The sequence below is a fragment of the Stegodyphus dumicola genome, chromosome 7 (genome assembly GCF_044657685.1).
Source record: "Stegodyphus dumicola isolate Sdum_Otavi_A_Nest chromosome 7, ASM4465768v1".
Lineage (NCBI taxonomy): Eukaryota > Metazoa > Arthropoda > Arachnida > Araneae > Eresidae > Stegodyphus > Stegodyphus dumicola.
In genome coordinates, this window is record NC_140774.1 from 151,121,332 (window position 1) to 151,142,685 (window position 21,354).

At 31.9% G+C, this 21,354-nt stretch overlaps 1 protein-coding gene across 1 annotated transcript in view; it reads right to left on the reverse strand.

Annotated features, from left to right (window-relative positions):
* Lrp4 (LDL receptor related protein 4) overlaps window positions 1–21,354 on the reverse strand; it is a 1,066,574-nt gene that overhangs the window by 369,094 nt on the left and 676,126 nt on the right. Inside the window, exon 9 of the mRNA XM_085821440.1 lies at window positions 11,900–12,025. Within this exon, the coding sequence (XP_085677566.1) occupies window positions 11,900–12,025 (126 nt within the window). The remainder of the gene's footprint in view (window positions 1–11,899; window positions 12,026–21,354) is intronic.

Sequence of the window (21,354 nt, forward strand, 5' to 3'; positions counted from 1 at the left end):
TTCTGGGGAGCTGAAGATTATTTTCATTTCGAACAATATTACCACTTCTCTCTTTCAGATCGTTGCGTTTGTTACTCCAAATTTTATGAAACTTTTAGAAAATACGAGATAAATTTAAAAAAATTTCGAAATTGTATATTCGGGTTTGTAGGTCCGGAATTGGAGGTCTGGAATGTTCCGGTGTTTGGAAAACTTCGTGTATTGAGAACTTGGTGTGGTGGCTTTAGGTGCTGTCGATTTTCCTCAATGCAAGGAATATACATACATGTAGATTCTTCATTATTTAATTTTTTAATAATACATTGCGGTAGCATTTGGTGACAACCATTTGAAAAGTGATTTAGAGAAAAAAGTGAGTTTCGACCTGTGGTGATAACCTTAACAAGGCACTGGTAAATACATAGGGATGAAAGACATTACTAGTATAACAATGTAAAAAACACTATAGATTGGAAATTTTAAAAAACGTCTAACAATCGAAATCTCTTTTTCGATTCTTACTAACACAACATTTGATTTGATTTTAAAATATTAAAAATTTTTAACTGTAAACTGTAAAATAAAAGAATATGCAAATTTAACTGAGGTATGGTATGAACATTTTACATTTATTGGTATGGAAACATATTAAGAAATGACACGGATTAATATTAGATTTCAGTTGAGGATATTTATTATATTGATATTGTACTGAAATTTCATGTAGTTTCAAAAGACATATTGTAAGGATCCTAAGTTTTACTAACGTTTATTTTATTTTAAATCTTTACTATCACTTCTTATTTTCTACTTCCGGCCAGAATTAAAAGCTTTAACTTATTTATGCAAATTTGTCTTGCTAACGCCAAGTACTTAAGTTGTGGCTTTTTGCCAAGCAAGATAGAGGAAGGAGTTATTGTTAAGCAAGCCGCTTGCCATTTTAGTGTTATGAGTTTTCACTCAGTTGCTGGTTGCCTTCAAGGCCAGAGGTTTAGTCCTCTTGATAATTTCAAACGTATCGTAGTTTTAGCAGCTCTCCGTACTACATACGGACTTTTGTTAAATAACGGCCAATCTTATTGCTAGGCACTTGTATACTAATTCAAAGTCAGTTTTAGTTAGCAGTTTTATATTCTTACGTTCAGACCACAAGTGGTTGGTCTCTCTATTCCAAAGTTCCGGAAATACCTGTAAAGATAGAAAAATAAAGGGTTTCGTATACCCTTCCTGTGTGTATTGTATACTTCACAATTTATTGAACATAGCTTGAGTAAGCTCCCTGTTCCGAGTCAGGACAGTTCATGTTTCCAAAGCAAGTCAAGAGGAACACAAGTCCTGATAATATAAGTGGCTGTTAGTTACGGTTTGTTCCTCAAGTAATCATAGTGTTTCAGTAAAAGTTAATTCTCCAAAGAATCAGTCAAAATTCGAAAGAGTCCTCTTACAGAAACATATAACATGTGCTTTTCAAAAAAACGTGTGTATTAGAATGTAATAATATTCGCAAAAATCGCCTACTATTAACTTCATTGGCATCCATCGCTGTCACATTCTTGCCACTAGGTGGCGGGCATCTCTTCCTTTACTTTTGCTGTAATTAAGTTCCGAGAAGCAGTCGAGATTGGAACCGCTTTGAGGAGCGTAAAGACTCAGAGTTAAAAATGTACTGTCTTAAAATAATTATCACTTACCTTGTAAATAGTGTATATTAGCGTTTTCTTTGAATAAATAATTAAAAGACAAGATGGCCTGCTAATTGTAATAGAAACTCTTACTGGAAAACGTGATTATTAGAAGCCTGGCGTCGAGAACACTGAAGATGCAGCAGGTAAGGAATTTTACATTAATTTTATTGTAAATAGAAGAACCTGATGCAACATTTTTATGGCGCCCGAACAGGGACGCCAGGTTTTTTTGAAAAGTTCTAATAAAGTGAATTCAAAAGCTGAATATTAAAATTGAAGATTTTAATACTTGTTCTTGAAATATTCAGCAAAAGAATAATTTTGTTTTCTAAGTAAGAGTTAAATATTTGTTTTTCATGTGACGTATATTTTTTGTGTAAGTGTTTGAATCTAAGAAAGATAATGGCTGAAGTAGATAAATTAAAAAAGAGAAGTAGTATCTTAAGAACTGCCGTTACAAAACTATTTAAGAAAATCGAAAGTGAATTAAATAAATCTGAAGGTAGTATTAATGAGCTCGAAGAATTGTTAGAACAGCTTAATGCTAAAGCCGAAACACTAGCTAATGCCGATGTAGAAGTTGAACCAATTCTGAGTGTAGATGAATTCGAAAATGAATTCGAAATTACAGAACAATATCGTGAGAAGATAACGTTATGGAAATTTAGGCTTAAGAAACGGATTAAGGAACTTAATCATGACTTAAATGCACCGAACACACAGCAAAATATAAAAGATACACCTAATGTTAAATTACCAAAACTTTCGATTCCCGTATTTTATGGGAACAGTAGTCAATGGCTTACTTTTTGGAATAGTTTTGAGTCCTCAATACATAATAACGAATCATTGAACAAAGTAGACAAATTTAATTACCTGAAAGCATATTTAGGAGGAACAGCTGCTAGCTGCGTTCAAGGATTTCCGTTATCGCCAAAACATTATGATTCAGCAATTCAAATCTTACACGACCGTTTTGGAAGGAGAGACATTCTTATTAATGCGCACATGAATAATTTGCTGAATATTGAATCATTAAAAAATGCAAATGACATAAAAACATTTCGTAACTTGTATGATAAAGTACAAACGCAGATTAGATGTCTCGAAGCGTTAGATGTTGTATCGGAATCTTACAGCGCTTTGCTGTGTCCGATGATTTTGAAGTTATTGCCTTCAGAATTAACGCTTGAATTTCATAGAACACAAAATGTTGGCACAGATTATAACATAAAAGATTTAATGTCATTTTTACACGCAGAACTTTCATCCCGCGAACGCACAAGGTCAACGGTTTCGCAACAGCAAAAAGTATCCGATCGGCGACAGTCTTCTTTCCCCCCTGCAACGAAAAGCGCATATGGTTTCTCAAATAGACATAATAAACCAAAGATTCCGACCGCTACAGATTTGTTTACAAAATCTGAATGCAGGGAGGAAGATATGAACTGCGTATTCTGTAATCAATTCCACAAGATTCATGACTGTAGTTTCGTTTCCGGCTTATCATTACAAGAAAAAAGGGACATTTTAAAAAGAAAATGTGCTTGCTATAAATGCCTAAAATTACACCATTTGGCTCAAAACTGCAGAACAAAAATAACTTGTTCTATTTGTAAAAAACAACATGCAACTATTATGTGTAATAAACAAAATCCTTTTGTCGAAGTTTCGGAAATTAAAAAAGACAAACAGATAGAAAATAAAGTACTTTCAAATCAAGCAGGATGTTCAGAAGTATATTTGCAAACTTTAGTTGTTCGCATATATGGAAGAGGGAATAACCAATTTGTTCGAGCGATAATTGACACCGGAAGTCAAAACTCATACATAAGCAGGTATACAGCAGAAAGGTTACAATTAAGAAGCTTAGGTGAACAAAGTGTAACCCACGGACTTTTCGGTGGCATAGAAGTTTCGGAAAAACATAAACGTTATAGAATAAAATTGGGTAGCGTAGATAAACGGTATAATTGCGAAATCAATGTATTGGATGAAAGAAAAATATATTCTTCGGTCCCTAAAATCAAAAATATACACTGGATTGGGGAACTTAGAAGAAGAGGAATTTACGTCAGTGATGTTTTTGAAAATGGAAATTGCAGATTATTCCAGGAGAACCCCAAGAGATTCATTTGTTGTTAGGGGCAGATGTTGCTGCAAATTTATTTACAGGTAAAATCGAAGTTCTTCCTTGGGGAAGATTAGTTGCTGTAAGTACAAGACTTGGGTGGACAGTCATGGGGAAAGCGAACACTGACAATTATGAAATAGAAAATTCCTTTTCCACGCTTTCGTTATCTTTACATATTTCTGATGCCACGTTGTCAGAACTGTGGAGGCTTGATGTTATCGGAATAACAGATCCAGTTACAAAAAAGGCTAGAGAGGAAAGGGATTTGCAAGCAAAATTGCAATTCGAAAATTCTGTATCTCTAAACGAAGAAGGGCGTTATGAAGTCGCACTTCCGTGGGCGGAGAATCATGTACCACTCTCCACCCACAAGGATTTAGCGTTGAAACGTCTACAATCTACCACCCAGAAACTTTTATCTCAAAATTTATTTTCTTCATACAATGCAGTTTTTAATGACTGGTGTAACTTAGGAGTGATCGAAGAAGTTAAAGAAAATATTGCGGTTGACTATGGACATTATTTACCGCATAGACCGGTGATCAAAGAAAATAGCTCAACACCAATTCGACCGGGGTTTGATGCGTCTGCGATGAAACAATCGTCTCCTTCTCTAAATCAGTGTTTGAAGTGTGGACCAAATTTGATAGAACTAATTCCATCTCTTTTGTTGAGATTTCGGGAAGGCAAGTTTGCTGCTATAGCAGACATTGAAAAGGCTTTCTTACAGATCAGTGTAAGGCCTCAAGATAGAGACTGGCTTCGGTTTTTCTGGTGGAATGATGTGGAAGAAAGGAAAACGAAAATATTTCGTCATACTAGGGTAGTATTTGGGGTTAAGAGTAGTCCTTTCCTTTTGGCAGCTGTTATAGAATTCCATCTACAAAAGTACATGAAAAATTCTTCATATGATACGGAGATAATAGCTAAACTCTTGCGTAGTTTCTACGTAGATAACGTTGTTGCCAGTTTTGACAAAGAATCCGAGATGATTCAGTTCATCGAAAAATCTCGAGAAATAATGAATGAAGGAAAGTTTAATCTTCGAGGTTGGTTACATAATGAAGATAACCTGAAACAGGAAACTATTTCACCCGTATTGGGTCTGTTATGGAACTGTCAGAAAGATAATTTAACTTTGAATCTGAATTGGCTAGAAGATTTTGAAATGGGTATAATAACGAAGAGAACAATTCTCGCTGTAACACACAAAATATTTGATCCTATTGGTATTGTGAGTCCTGTTCTCTTGTATCCTAAAATATTGTTGCAGAACCTATGGAAAACAGGAATTTCTTGGGAGACTGAAGTTGACGAGAGTACAAAACAAAATTTTGTGAATTGGTATAAAAGCCTTTTTCTCTTAAAAGAAATATCCCTCCTACGTTGGATACATTCCAGCAAGGACAATAGGAAGTTCTGCAGCATTCACACATTCTGTGATGCCAGTAGTAATGCGTATGCTGCTGCAGTTTTCTTGAGAACTGTGACGAATTCTGGAGTTGAAGTTCATCTGTTGGCATCGAAGTCTAGAGTAGCTCCCGTAAAATCTATTACGATCCCTCGTCTGGAATTGATAGCTGCCACGATAGGTGCCAGACTATGCTCTTCTGTTTTAAATGGTTTACAATGGCAAAATATGGAAACGCATTTTTGGACGGATTCTACAACAGTTTTGACATGGATTCAAAGGGAAGAGATTGTCTGGGCTGTCTTTGTGGAAAACAGAGTCAGGGACATTAGGAAATTGACGGATCCAAAAACGTGGAAACATATTGCTGGAACGAAAAATCCAGCTGACCTCCCATCAAGAGGTTGCACCGCCAAACAACTTTTAGCAGTTAGATGGTGGGAGGGCCCCGACTGGCTGAAGAAAAATCAGGAAGAATGGCCTAGACAAAGGGAAATACCGGATATGGAAATAGTAAATTCAGAAAAAAGGAAATCAGTCATTTCTGCACTAAATACGCAAAGGGTAGAACATTTTTTTGAGAAATATTCATCTTACCATAAAATGTTAAGAATAACTGCTTGGATATGCAGATTTATCAACAACTGCAGAAGACTAGATTCTAAACAATCAGGAGAACTCACGGTCCCTGAAATAGAAACTGTAGAAAAGAAAATATGCAAGATAATACAAATAGAAGCATTTGGCAAAGAACTTAAAGTTAGCAACCTTTGTACCTTTCTTGACTCAGATGGCCTTATTCGGTTAAAGACCAAGATTACTAGAAGAGAGGAAGAAGAAAATTTTCTCTGTCCAATTGTATTGCCCTCAAATCATGACTTAGTTCATAGGTTAATTTTAGATTACCATTTGCGACTATCCCACGCTGGTGTGCAATTCGTACTAGCCAATATTCGACAGAAATTCTGGGTCCTGAGAGGAAGAAAAACAGTACGTAAAGTTCTTATGAAGTGTGTTCGCTGTAAAAGATATAGCGCAAAGAATATAGAGACTGTTCCAGCACCTCTTCCTGAAGATCGAGTTAGAGATGCTCTGATGTTTGAAGTGACCGGAGTCTATGTAGCCGGTCCTCTTTATTTACGAAAAGGAAAAAAGGCATGGATCTTGCTCTTTACTTGCGCGGTCTATCGCGCGATACATCTTGAACTGATAGAAAGTTTATCAACAAATGCGTTCATCTTGGGATTAAGGAGATTTATTGCCAGAAGAGGTCGTCCAAGTATTATTTACAGCGACAATGGCACTAATTTCGTTGGAACTGAAAATCTTTTAAGATCGATAGATTGGAAAGAAATAGAATGTAATTCAACTAGTATGAGAATACAGTGGAAGTTTAATCCCCCAACTGCTTCATGGTGGGGCGGTTGGTGGGAGAGGTTGGTACAAACAGTGAAGAAGATGTTGAGAAATGTTCTCGGCAAGTCCTGTGTCTCTCATGAGGAAATGTTGACTATACTTTGTGATATCGAATCAGTAATCAACTCAAGACCCCTTACGTACCTTTCAGAAGATCCAAATGATCTTACGGCACTAACTCCTTCAATGTTTCTACAAGATGTGCACGACGTCGGAGTGCCTGACTTCGGAGAATACCTGGATACCATTAATCTGACAAAAAGATACAAGTTCTTGCAGAACTTAAGAGAACATTTCCGCAAAAGATTTCGTGATGAATATTTAGCTATCCTAGTGCAAAAACCATCTAAACGATCTACTCGGACTATCAACAAAAATGACTTGGTGTTTGTCGGCAGCGACAACAAGAAGAGAATAGATTGGCCAATAGGTCGTGTTGTAGAACTATATCCTGGGAAAGACAACGAAGTACGTGTTGTCAAAGTGAAAACTGCAACGGGTGAACTCCTAAGACCTGTGAAACGTATTTATCCTCTCGAACTTGGTAGACCTAACTTGTTTAGTGACTTCACCATGAACATAAAAAACTCTGCGGATAAGTGTTACAGTGATATGAACTATCAAACTAGATATGGACGTAAAACTGTAAAACCTCTTACATATTTTTAAATTGCTATACTAATTTTTGTTTCTTTTCAGTATTTTAGAAATTTAATTGTCCTAACAGTTGTCAATTGGAACATGTTATCTGGATATGGTATGAATGTAATGCAGAAAATGTTTAGATGTGTAATCCTTCTTTGTAAGTATTAATTTTAGAGCATTAGTTACTTTTCATATTTGTGAAAGTTGTACTTGAATTTTTGTTTGATTATTGATAAATTTTGTTTTGATTTTCCCATCTTATCGAGGTAAAATCAAAAGGTGGGAGGATGTCACATTCTTGCCACTAGGTGGCGGGTATCTCTTCCTTTACTTTTGCTGTAATTAAGTTCCGAGAAGCAGTCGAGATTGGAACCGCTTTGAGGAGCGTAAAGACTCAGAGTTAAAAATGTACTGTCTTAAAATAATTATCACTTACCTTGTAAATAGTGTATATTAGCGTTTTCTTTGAATAAATAATTAAAAGACAAGATGGCCTGCTAATTGTAATAGAAACTCTTACTGGAAAACGTGATTATTAGAAGCCTGGCGTCGAGAACACTGAAGATGCAGCAGGTAAGGAATTTTACATTAATTTTATTGTAAATAGAAGAACCTGATGCAACAATCGCAGCTTGCCTACAGTGCTTCATTCATTAATCTCGTTTCTTAATGGGTGTGGCTCTTAATTAATAAAATTTTCCGTTTTATCCAGGAAGTATTATGACACATATGGTTATTTATTAGGTATTGTCTTTACGCTCTGCCTTAATTTACTGCTTTACTATATTTAATAATCGTTATGAGAGGTCCATTGAAGAGTTCACTTCCGAAAACATTTACATTTTCATCGAACATTTAAAAAGGCAAATTTGTCATCTGAGATTTCCAAATCCAGGCAATGAAAATAAGCATTCTTTAAGAATAACTTCTGAATGGTAATAACATTAAATGATGCAACTAAAATTTTCTTGTAAGTGCATCAATGAACTTTTTAAATGATTGTCTCCTTTTGCTTTAATTAGTAATGATAATAATAAGAAGTAGAATGTCCTATTTTAGCAAAAAATGATTTAATCTGGTTGAAAGTAATCAAACTACAACAAAACATTACATGAAAATTATAAAATTTCGACCCTTAGTTCTGTAATGATGTTATGATTTTGTTTCTACAAATATTTTTCTAAATTCTATCTCTTTTCATTACCGTTGTTTTCGTCTATTAGTCACAGTAGGTTTAGGAAGATAGTTAAAATTATCCAGATTATTGTACGATTCATTAATTCCCAAAGCATCCAGCCATTCTGTAACATCAGATACTTTCTTTGCTTGCTTCATACCGTTTCTCGTGTTTTGTAAGAAGTTTATAGAGGAATATGTTTTTCTGAGATCGTTGGACAAAATGGGCTGTTTTCATCTCCAAATCTCTCTAACTAACTCCAATTGTATTAATTCTGTTCTACTATCTTTGTTTCAACGTTTCACTCAAACAACATTGTTTCTTATAAAAACAAAGCAGCAACATAAGAGTGTAGCGATTTTCCAATCCATTTAGAGGGATAGTTGCATGAGACATTTGTTATATTCTTCATGATGCCTATTATATTAAATAGGCATTATACCTATGGACATTATACCTAAACACCTTAAGCAACACTTCCTAGAAAAGTCTTATACCAGAATTTATTTGAGCTACAGGTTCAACCCAGGATTAACCACAACAATTTTTCCATGTTGATAGGAAGCTCCTTTTGACACTGTGTTTAGCGTATTTCAACCAATCGGTAAACAAGAAGATCACAAGGCTTAAGTAAACTAATTGCCTAGTAAAATATTTTAATCATAGATTCTCGTAAAATTCCTGGACGTAATCATTCTCGAAATATTGCGTTCCTTAAGGCATTATGGGAACGTGTTGTCCTTTAAAAATTAAAGACGTCCATGCTTCCCTTTGAAAGTTTTCCACGAAAGCATCTGTCTCTTAAAAGGTTAGCATGAATCAGGTTTACCATAATAACCGAGTTATTACAAAGATGAAAAACTGTACATAGCATTATGAATTATTCTCTTAATGGTTAAAACGGTCAATAATATGTCACCCGTACTGTATATTTGGCTTTTTATTTTCAGAATTACGTAGCCAATATTTAGAGATTTTAGAGTGGAATAAGGAATGCGCTTTGTTTCAACAATTTAGAAATGTTTTTAACATTATTAGCATCAAATGATTGCTCTCGGCAGAGAGCCAGTAGAGTAGTTTCCCGATTTTTAAGATTTAATTGGACATCATGATTTCCATATCTAAAGGCTGCCTTTTTTTTTCGGGATTAATTAAAAGGTGAGTTGTAAAAACAAACTACTGCAGATTAAGTCCAATTTTTGATGAGCAATTCAGACTTTAAGGCCGTAAAGGTTGTCAAGAGTTATAGATAATTCCTTGGGCAAAGCATATCAAATCAAGGATAACAATGGGTGGTATTTGCAAGACATTACTTTTAAAACATAATGTAAATGCATTTACATAAACTAAATTTAATAATAGGAATGGCAAAAAATGAATAAAATTGAAAGAAATATGTTATTCATTATTTAAACTATAATTATGAGCAAGAATTTGAAAAACATTCTCTCAGAATTAGTTTGAAAGACGAGTGGAAACTGGTCTTATTCAGAATCCTTTCGACTGCGTTTCGCGTTGGTCAACTAAACAAAAAGAAGGAAGGATCACAAGACATAACTATGCAATTTAACTAAGTGAATTTTTGAAATTAAAAGTTTCATGAAAATTTACGTTCAATGGGGTTCTGGGGGAATGTACTGACCGGTCCTGAGCACTTTAAATACTGCCTGTTTGTCTAGCTTTCCACGAATGCATCCATACCCTAAGCAAATCACCTTAATCTGATTTGTCATAAAAAAATAATAAGAAGTCATTGCAAATAACCAGTTACTCGAAAACCAATTCAAAGACGAAAAGCGATATAGAAAGTGAAAAGAAAATAGTGACGTCATAAGAGATGCGATTTAAGTCTTAAAGACCGGATTTAGTCTTATTCTTAAACTACTTAAAGCTTTTTAAAATAACGTTTACTTTAAGTTTCACGGAAAGAAGGTTACATCTCCTAGTCTGTTAGCGACTGGTTAGGTTATTTAAATATGGCAAAGCACATGAGAACTATTTGCTTATGAGGACAGATGCCTTCCAAAAGGATTTTCTAAGGATAACTGGCTCGTATTTATATTACATACTCATGGGAAAATCTACGAAAACCAGCTATGCAGCCAATCCTTTCGCCTTGGATCGAACTTCTAGCATTAAGATATCTTCACGCGGAAGCTATTGTGGCCTATTTTTGATAGAATCAGACTTTTTTTAAACCCGTATCTATTGAAATTAGACAACTAGAAAACATTGACCTCGTCGTAGACAGATCAATCGACAAGGTTAAAACTGATTAATTTCCCTCTAATAAAACTTTTACTTGCAACTTAAAATGTTATCAAAGGAAAACTAGATTTTTCAGTTTTTATCAATAGAAAGAAATTTCTAATGAAACATGTAATTAATGAAATACTTAATTATACACTCGTCATTCCTATTAGCATCGAAATGTCTTCTTAAAATATTTACCTAACAAGCGAATAAACTTGCTTTTTGAGGTCTCAAGTGATAATGTAACCAACAAAGTTATATTCCATTCTGTTTAACATATATTGGTAATTTAATCATGTAAGATTGTGAAATTAATGGTAAACAACGAATAGGTGGCTCAAAAGAAAGAGAAATTTTGAATCGTATCTAAACAACCCCAGGAGATTGTCAGCACTGAATAGAATATACAACGCTGTTCATATCAACTTGTGATCTGGTAATAATGAGTAGGTTGGGATAATGGGTGGCAGAGTAGATAATCTTTTACAGTCAAAGCATATTCCAAGAATGGCAACAGGTAGCCGAAGATAGAATATAGTGGCTCAATTCTAATCTTCATGGTCGTGTTTCAATAGGGCATGTAATTAACACATGTTTCCTAAATTTAAAAAGAATTGGTTCGATTATGGAAACGAAAAATTCTGAAAAACTACAAACGGTTCTTACGCCAGACAGTATTGAAGTTGTCCTAGTTGTACACAACAGATTGATACCAAATAACTCCAGCAGGATGGGCAGTAGAGGAAACAACGCGAATATCGGTGGAAGTTGTATGATAATTACTTGGCAACCATATCATTCCAAGGAATGGTGGCAATGGATAGCCCTCAACACCGTATCATTTCACAGCATGCCTTTTTTCTAATTTTCTAAAGTCTTCTTGAGAGCAAGTTGTATTACACTCATTTTGCTGAAGCAAGAATGCGAAAGAAAATTGCGAGGATTCTTGGTGCAGTATAGCATCACATCAGGGACAGCATCTCTCTTAGACTGCAGAAATATCTTAGCAGAGAATTATTTGTCGCATGTTATCCTCAAAAAAATAATTTTGTGGTATAAAATTCCACAGCGGTATAATCTGTATTAGTCACTGTGTTCTTAAAATATTTCAAAGATGTTTATTCTATTCAATAAATCTTCGTATTTTTTTTTCATTTTTTGACACGCTTTGTACAAATAATTAAACTCATTAAACTTACTGCAAGTTCTATTCTCCAGTTCGTCAGAACCGTCAGGGCACTCATATTCTCCATTGCAGACGTGAAGCTGACTGATGCACGACCCATCGCTGCAGCGGAACTGACCTGCTGCACATTCGTCGGCCGCTAAAAGATATGAAAAGAAAAACATCTTAGCATTTTACGTCTGCAAGTATAATAATTAAAAAAATAATTTGTCCATGTATCTTAAAGCGCAGAAACAAAAAGGCGCAGAGCTGCGAAATTCAACGCAGAACTCTTCCCGTGAGATACCTTTGCAACTCGAAATAAATTTCTTTTACAAAATTAGAAATGTTTACTTTAATGCTCAAGCTAGTTTTATTGATTTTTTGTGTATATTTTCAGTTTAACAAGCAAACTAAGCACGTAGAACTTCCTTTTCTTCACCAGACAGGAACTAAATTAACCTTCCAAATAAAATTTATTATGCCTTTTCTAATATAATGAAATGACAGTATTTTAATATGTTTTACATTCATGTTGGATAGTGGTCTTGGAATATTCTTTCGGGAACTAGGTGTGGAAGCTTGAGTCGGATAGTGTTTTAATGATGTTTGATGATTTATTTTAATAGTTTTTCATCTCTATTTTAGAAAGAAATAGAGATTTTCATGCATTTAATTCCGTAGTTATTATTTAATAATTGTCTGTGATATTACAGATTTATATAAGTGGTGGCTGCGATACGGATTATGGGTCTCACAGACTGCGTAACCACTAGAAGATTCTGTAAAGATTTTAAAATACGCCAGTGCTTCGACAGAGCTGCTTAAAGAAAATCCTGAATTTGAGATACGACAATACTAGTGATTCGAGATAGCAGATAGAAGTTCGCTGGAAGTCCTACTATGAACGAAGGAATGCAACATTGAAGATATGATGATAAACCAATACTTGATGATACACCAGTACAACATTGAAGATATTCCAATACTAAATTTAGATCCCACTTTATTAAGTTTTTTTCCCCCATTTTACTTCCTGAAGTTGCTTTTTCCATGTTTTCTAAAGTCCTGAAACTGACCTACTTACGTATCTTCTAGAATATTTGTGTAAAACTGTATATTTTAAGATACAGTTAATTAGATGAAAGTAGATAAATGAAATTGAATAAGAAAATCTTGTACAAAATATCTGACCATTTATATCCCTGAATAACTATTTAGCTATTGGCTGAAAATATTTTTATCAAACTATAAACAAAAGTTCATTGATTTTGTAATTTTTTTAATTCATTTTCACATATTATACCAAAGAAGTCACTCAGCATTAGTTAACAAAAGACTAAAATTTCCCAAATTCATTTTTATTATTTTTGTTTTTGTACATGCTTCCATTTATTGCATATATATTTATAAGAAAAATATACGAGAAAAATTTCTTTTCTACTGAAACAAATGACGTTATAAGGTATTTGTCCCGCCTTCGTAGCGAGCCCTCGTGGTGTTTTGTATACTCAGCCCTCGTGGTGTACAAGCATACTCAGCGTAATTGAGAGGTCCGTGGTTCGATTACCGGCGAAGGCGTTGCATATTTTTCCCCTTGCCTATTTCCAAAAAATACCTAATATCTCTACAACGTTAATCATTATCAGAAACTTCAAAATGTTCCAACCTTTTTTCACTCTTCACCTGTTAGTCACTGCACCAAATATAAACTATAAATAAAACTCTGCATTTATTTTCTATAAACCAATTATAATAGTTGCTGAAGAAACCTCTTATTAGAAAATAAAATAAGCTTGTAAAACAAAAGTGGAATTTTATAATATGATAAAATTTATTAAGCATAATTTATATGCCTTCTGCTTATAAACTGATTTACAAAATCTCAATCATCATGTTTGAACATTTTCTGAGATGAAAATGTTGGGTTTCATTTAAAATTTACTATTATCAATAGAATAGAAACTCTTATTCATCACATACGTCTAATAAAGATGGACTTAATATCTGACTTTTTATCAGTAAATTTCAATTATAATGGCTATTATAACAAATGACTTATCTGAATTAAATTACCATGACAACTTTAAATTGTTCCAATAAAATTATACATACAATAAAAAGCATCACTTAACCTTCAGATATAATAAGAAATGTTTTAAATAAACAGATATAATAAGAAATGCTTTAAATAAAATAGTTAAAAAATAACAACTTGAGAAAAGAAAGTGAATAAATTCCTGAAAAGTTTTCAAATGACAGAAGCATTTATTTTTGGAGGTGCTTTCAAATATCTTTTAAGTAGTAAAAGAATTTATGATTTAATTATTAAAAAGATTTTGACATTTTAATTTTTCTTATGTAATTTAATAATTCTTACATTCCAGGATGAGTTTTGAAACTAGTGTAAACAGCAGAATTCATATTACATTTGAAATTTTACGAGACAGGACCAAAAAATATATTTGAACATGCACATTTAATTAAATCACTTTGAAGTCCTACTTAAATTAAAAATCTGAAATAATTCTTGAATTTCTTGAGTAACCAATCAGTTTCAGTATAATGTCCCTTTTCTTGTCGGTAAATGATAAACCTGGGTCCAGACTAAAATTGTGATGTATAATTTTGAATACATAAAAAGCAATCAAATTCCTTTGAATTCAGTGATATACAGTTAATAAAATGCAACGTGAAAATGTACTCATTATCATAACATATATCTTAATGTTATTAAAACTTATATACTCAACTGTTAAATATATATATTACTAAATCAATTTCATTTTAACTGCAGCAAACTTTTAATTAAATAGCAATATCTAATATGTTTCACAAGAAAATATTACAATTTTTCGCTATGTTACTGTAGAGTACTAAGTCATCATATATAATTTCTATGAAATGAAGAAGCATTGAAAAAATTCTTCTTCTAATATGCATACATATGTACATATGCATACATGTTTTAGTGAATAATTATCTGTTAAAAGATTAAAAAAAATACAAAAATCACGGTAATTTCACTTTTTAATAATGAAACAGAAGAAACAGAAAGAGATATCAAACTTTTTTTTTAATAAAATACACAAATGAATTATTTAAGTCCTTTTATAAATATATTTTCCTTTTGATTCCTTTTTAGATGATTTCCCGCAAGGAAATAATCTTTCTTTTTTATTTTCTACGCGTCTGTTCTAAAAGAATAAAATGATATAAAGTAAAATAAGAAGTAAAGCAAAGAATTTTAATCACATTCCTAACAAGTTCCTAAAATGTAATTAGAAGCATACGTTATTTAATACAATTATGCTGCACTTATTCATTATTACGAAATTAATATATTACGAATTAAAAGTGTTTAAAATTATATGACATGCATTATTAAAATAATACCAAATTATTCAGTACCTGCGCATGTAATATACAGAAAAAAACATTTATTAGATAGATTAATGCTGCAAATGTTCATATGAATTGAATATTTGTTTTCATTGAGCGTATACTAAATTATATCAATTAGCTGTTTTTATTAAAAATAAAGATTTAAGTTATTAAGGATTATTACATTTAATTGACTCGGATAATTAAGCAATTACAGTTTGGTTAAATCTAAAAAAAATTAATTAAAGATCTTACGCATTGATAAATGGCAACAATCTGAGAAACGTTTATTTGCGAAGCGTTTATTTGCGAAACGTTTATTTGCGAACTTTTTTTTGCATGTAAATTAAAATCATTATGCTTTTTATGGTTCTTAAGTTCCCCGCAAACTAAAGCAACAACAACATTTTCCAAGTATAGTTTAAAGTAGATAAAGTATAAATGCACCTAATATAAAATAACATAATACACGTAACGCTTCAAAATTTAAGTATATATTCTTTTTAAGAAGTTAACATAAAAATAAAAATAATTTTTATTATTATTAAGCTGCATTATTTAAATCAGCTATATAGCGTTCTATCAGCAACTATTTATTATAAACATTTCAAGTATTTGAATATGGTATAAACCCCAAAATCAAACAGTTGCATTCGTAATAAAACTGAAAAACGAAGATAATGAAGATAAATTAAACTTTTAATTTTTATAATACATCTTTATCATACTTACAGGTTGGGAAAAAATTGTAATAGATAATTTTTATTCACAAGTTCTTAAAATCTGATTTATATTGAAAATTAAAAAAAATTCCCAAAATGTTTGAAAAAGGCCTTATTATAAAAAAAGAGTTAAAAATTCATCAACCATAATTCGGCTGTAGAATATAGATATGGTTATTGTATTATTTAAAGTGTATATATTTTGAATAAAACTTAAATTACATACATATATTTGGAAATTTAATTCTCAATTTCTAGAGAATATTATGGTAAATGTTATGCTTTTTCTAGTTATGAATCAGAAAGTTGCAATTTGTTCAATTTTAAACATAACATTCTTATTTGTAACAAATACATTATTATTTCTCATAAACAAACATAATGTAACATAAGCAAACAAACATAACATAGCAAACATAATATTTGGTAAAGACTTGTTTACGTATTCAAGTATAGTATAAAAGTAATATAAATATAAAATGTACTGCGGATGTTTTTGTGTTAGTCTAAGCCGTCTGTGATTTAAGGATTAGTTATAATAAACTAACTGTGGAGACTAGGTCATATTTATACCACCCACACATTCAATCTGCCGGATATAGAAATCAAAGCAAATAGTGAATATTTTATGTTACTCAGTTTATTGGGTAATTGCTGGAAAGCCGATAAATGAGTAAAAAATATTTAATTATGGTTTAACTCTTGCAATGAAAGATTCCACATTGTTTATGAATTTTTAAATGCGCCGTAATTATTATCTATGTCCAAACTTAGGCGAACATTAAATTCAAAAAAAAAAAAAAAAAAAAAAAAAAAAAAAAAAAAAAAATCTGAAATGTTTCAGATTTTAAATTACGTCCAAAGGGGCGTATTTTAACATTTTGTGTCTTACCTTTCTTTATTAAATATCATGTTCCTCGCACTTAAACGATAAGATCCAGTGCAACAGCAATATCGCAAAATAGTTTTAAAACGAGCATATCTTTAGAATTTCTGATACAGAGACTCACGCGCTGGAGATAAAAATGTTTTTTCTGCACAACGTTGCCATTGCTCGCTTTGAAATCCTTGAGTTTGTTAATCAAAAATTCGTCAAAGTTTTAAAAAATAGGAAATCGATCATAAAACAAATTTCAAATTTCAAATTTGGTCTTCCACATGCTCATATTCGTTGGAGGATTACGTTATTCAAAATTCGATGACTCTATGTACCGTTGTTTTATCACAATACGAGAAATATACATACATTTATGCAGATTTTTCATTATTTAATTTCTTCAAATATAATGCAGGACTCTAACATTTTGTGGCAACAGTTTGAAAAGTGAACCGACATTTATGAGTCCGACGCAAAATGCCAAAACGAAACTAATAGTCCTTCGGGATTCAAATCCCTTTGGACTAAAAAAAAAAAAAAAAAAAAAAACTAGATATACTTAAGGGTAGTGATGCCCAACCTTTGACCTATCGCGAGCACATTTCCAAAACATCAACATTTTTGTTAAACATATTTCCAATCTTATGTGATACATCTGAAATATTAATTTCGGCAAATGGATTTGAGATGATTAATAATATTGGTTGAAATTTATGGAAATCAGAGAAGCAGTTATTTTTCAGTGCATTTAGGTTTTCCGAGCATATTGATAGTAAATCTTCTGATCTACCTTGTGTTTATTAATATGGCTTGATAAATTCTGCAGATGGGTGAAATTGTTTTCTTTCATCTGATTTATTCACAAATTCAACTTTATATGAAAAGTAGTTACAGTCCCAGTCAATCGGAAAAGGGTTTTTTCTTTTTCCTGGAGATCTTCGTTCAGTTTGTTCAGTTTAGCTGTTATATCCGTGAGATCGGATAACAAATTATTATCGTTTAATTATTAATAACCTTTCGTTTCCGGATTCTAAAAACTGCTTTATTGGCAAAAGAAGTTCTTCAAATCGTTGAAGTACTTTTCCCCTGCTGATCCATCTAACATCGGAATGAAGCAGTAAGATTGCATGTTCGCTATCAAGTCCATCAGTCAGCAATCAATTATTTTATAACATCTTGCAAGATATCTCTTATGACTATAAATGCATATTTTAACTATTAAGAAATATAAATGCATGGTTATTTTTAAGACATTTTTTGTTCATAGTACCTAATCGGGCTGGCGAGCACCAGGTTGGGCACCGTTGCTTTAGGAAACAGTTCGTTCAAAATAAATTAAGCTTTTCTATGATATCATTGTTGGTATATTTTTATGTTTTGTCTAATTTTAAAATATAATATTTAGAACTTTTAAATAAATATATGTATCAGATTATTAAAACAGTGAAGAAAATTATTATATCAAACATTTTTATACAACATGAAATATGGAATTACATTATAATTATAATGGAATGTACTGTAAATTATGGAACAAATATGTATTAGGTTTCATATTTCCGACTTTTAACTTATGCTTAAGCTATTTTAATAGAGACCACTCCTTGAAAATATGTTTTGGCAGCTTGCGGTTTTTAAAGTGATATATTTATATTAATAAAACAAAATATTGGGAAAGTTATATATAAAAATATATTTTAAATGCGATTAAAAATTTGGAAATTTTAGAATGGTATCAAATGGAATTACATAACTGCAAAACTGACAAATAGTACAAAATTCTCAAATTTTAGAATACTTGTCATAAATAACATGAGCAGTTTATATAAGGTTCATTTAAGCTACCGCAGAACATATTATTTCAGAAACAAAGAAATACATTGAAATTTCGTAATCACTATTAATGCTTTAAAACGCACAATTTTATACTAAAATATAATACCTGTATAACACATATTTCTCAACATTGACTATGCATACGTATTTCTAACTACAGTACCTTTAGCAAACAGAAACCCCACTCTTCAAAACAGGCAAAATTTAAATTTAGCTTTCAAGAAAAGCTTAATGACTTCTAAATTTCTAATACTTATTAGAAAGAAATTGCTTTGCTCGCCTAAAAAGAGCACTATTGAAATTCGGCGTTTGCTTTGTTTAGAGTTTACTAATAAGGTACAAGGAGATAAGACTATTATTAATATAATGGAATTGTAAAGCATATTGATAGTAAATATTGAAACCTAAAATGAGCAAACGTCATCCGGAACATTAAAATTGTGTTCTTAAGTGTCAGCAAAGAATCACTTCACTACCGCCATTATGCATTCAAAACGTAATAATCCTTGTGATTTGATACAAATTATCCCGTCTCCTCTCTTTACACATGCACATTTTTTTAATTAGAGATCATCGATTTACGTAACGTTTTCATTTATTACGCTTATCAGTTAAAGTTATTTTCTCCTACATATTACAGTTGAAGTGTTAAAGTATTTATTTAATTCTAAAAGGCTTATTTCTAAATATTTTTGCTTTAACTGGGGATTTTACACAATTTACATATTGTTAATATTTGCCTGGAAGGAAATATTTTTCTAAATATTTTTGCTTTAACTGGAGATATGTTTCCCCTATAATGCTTTCAGTCTACTTCCTCATTGACGCATTTCACTTTGCCTATCTCAGCAAACAAATAAACAAATAATAAATAAAAACCTGAAAGGTTTAAGATTTAAAATTACGTCCAAAAGGGCTTTTTTTTACATTTTGTGTGTTACCTTTATTTATTAATTATCATGTTCTTTACACTTAGACTATAAAATTCAGTTCAACAGCAATGGCGCAAAATAATTTTAAAATGAGCATATCTTTAGAATTTCCAATACACAGTTCCGCGCGCCTGGAGATAAAAGGGTTCCCCTCTCCCGTAGAGTGTTGCCATTGCTCACTTTTAAATCGTTGAGTTTGTTAATCAAAAATTCGTTAAAGTTTTACAAAATATGAAATCGATAGTAAATCAAATTCCAAATTTCAAATTTGGGCTTCAAAGTGTCCATATTCGTAGTAGGATTACGTCACTCAAACTTCGATGACTTTATGTACCGTTGTTTTATCACAATGCGAGAAATAAATATACATACATTTATGCAGATTTTTCATTATTTAATTTCTTCAAATATAATGCAGGACTCTAACATTTGATGGCAACAGTTTGGAAAGTGAAACGGATATTTATAGCGAAACAATGCAAAATGGCGAAACGAAAACAACAGTCCTTCAGGACAAAGCTCCTTTGAAACTAATACAATAAAAATAAATAAATAAAAAGTGAAAGAACGAGAAATCGTACATCGAAGGACTAAAGGCCCTTTTGGATTAATAGTAGAAAATAAATAAAACTAAAGTAAATTTTAAAAATATACCTCTTTTTTGATTCTTAGCTGATTTAAATGTACGGTTCTACTCTTCGCAACATGTCTTTTCAGATATTTTTCAAGCTAAAATGGGAACAAAATGTTTTAAAACTTTTAAAACGTATGTCACGAGAAACATCATGGTGAGCGGAAATATAGGAGATTGAATTAATATGCAAGGAAAGTGGAGCAATTTGTTGCAATAGCAACTTTAAAAATTTAATTACCTATTACACAAAATTCAAATTTTATGAAATATGAATAACTCCAAAGAAAAATTAAGAATTTATTAATATTTTATTTAGTGTATTACTTTAAATAATAAAATTATTAATAAACGCAAATAAGAATTCAGAAAGAATTGTCAAAATACATGTATACATTTTTATGATTTTATTATAAAGGCATTTTCAGATTTAATTTAAGTATTGAATGATAAGTAAAAAATCTCACAGTTATCCCTACTAGTAATTTTGAAATATGTAAATATATAAAGAATACTTTTAGAATGGTTATGACTCAAACCCGCGATGTTTCTCTCGATGTTTCTACGACGCCTGCAAATTGTCGAAATACGTCGTCAGAAGATTTACTTGTATGCTTTGTGGCAAAGGCGTCGGAGAAACGGCCAGACCTGATTGCAACTTTTGGGTTGATTGCAACAACCAATCAGACCAGTTACAACCGCGAACACCATTAGGAATTCCACTCCCAATCTGTTAAACATTCCGTTTCAGCGAAACATGCCTGAACTAAAAGGACTAAAACCAAAATTGATGTTGAGATAGCCGATATTAATTCATGTTTAGCACTTTTTGAACGCCAAACCGAATCTATGGCCTTTTCAGAAACCGAATGGCCGCCGCAGATTATGGACATCGTTTCAGTGGAGGCAGGACAGATAATAATTCGGGAAATGATAAAGGAAAAACAAGAATACGCTCAGAAAGGTTTTTGTTGGATCGTTAGTTGAAGCCCAGAAACATGCAGAACAAAATAAGTCACAAAAACAAAGCGAACAATATTTTGAGAGATTATATGCACGAAATTGCAGACTTATATTGATGGATGCTCAAAATAGTTAGATGTAAGA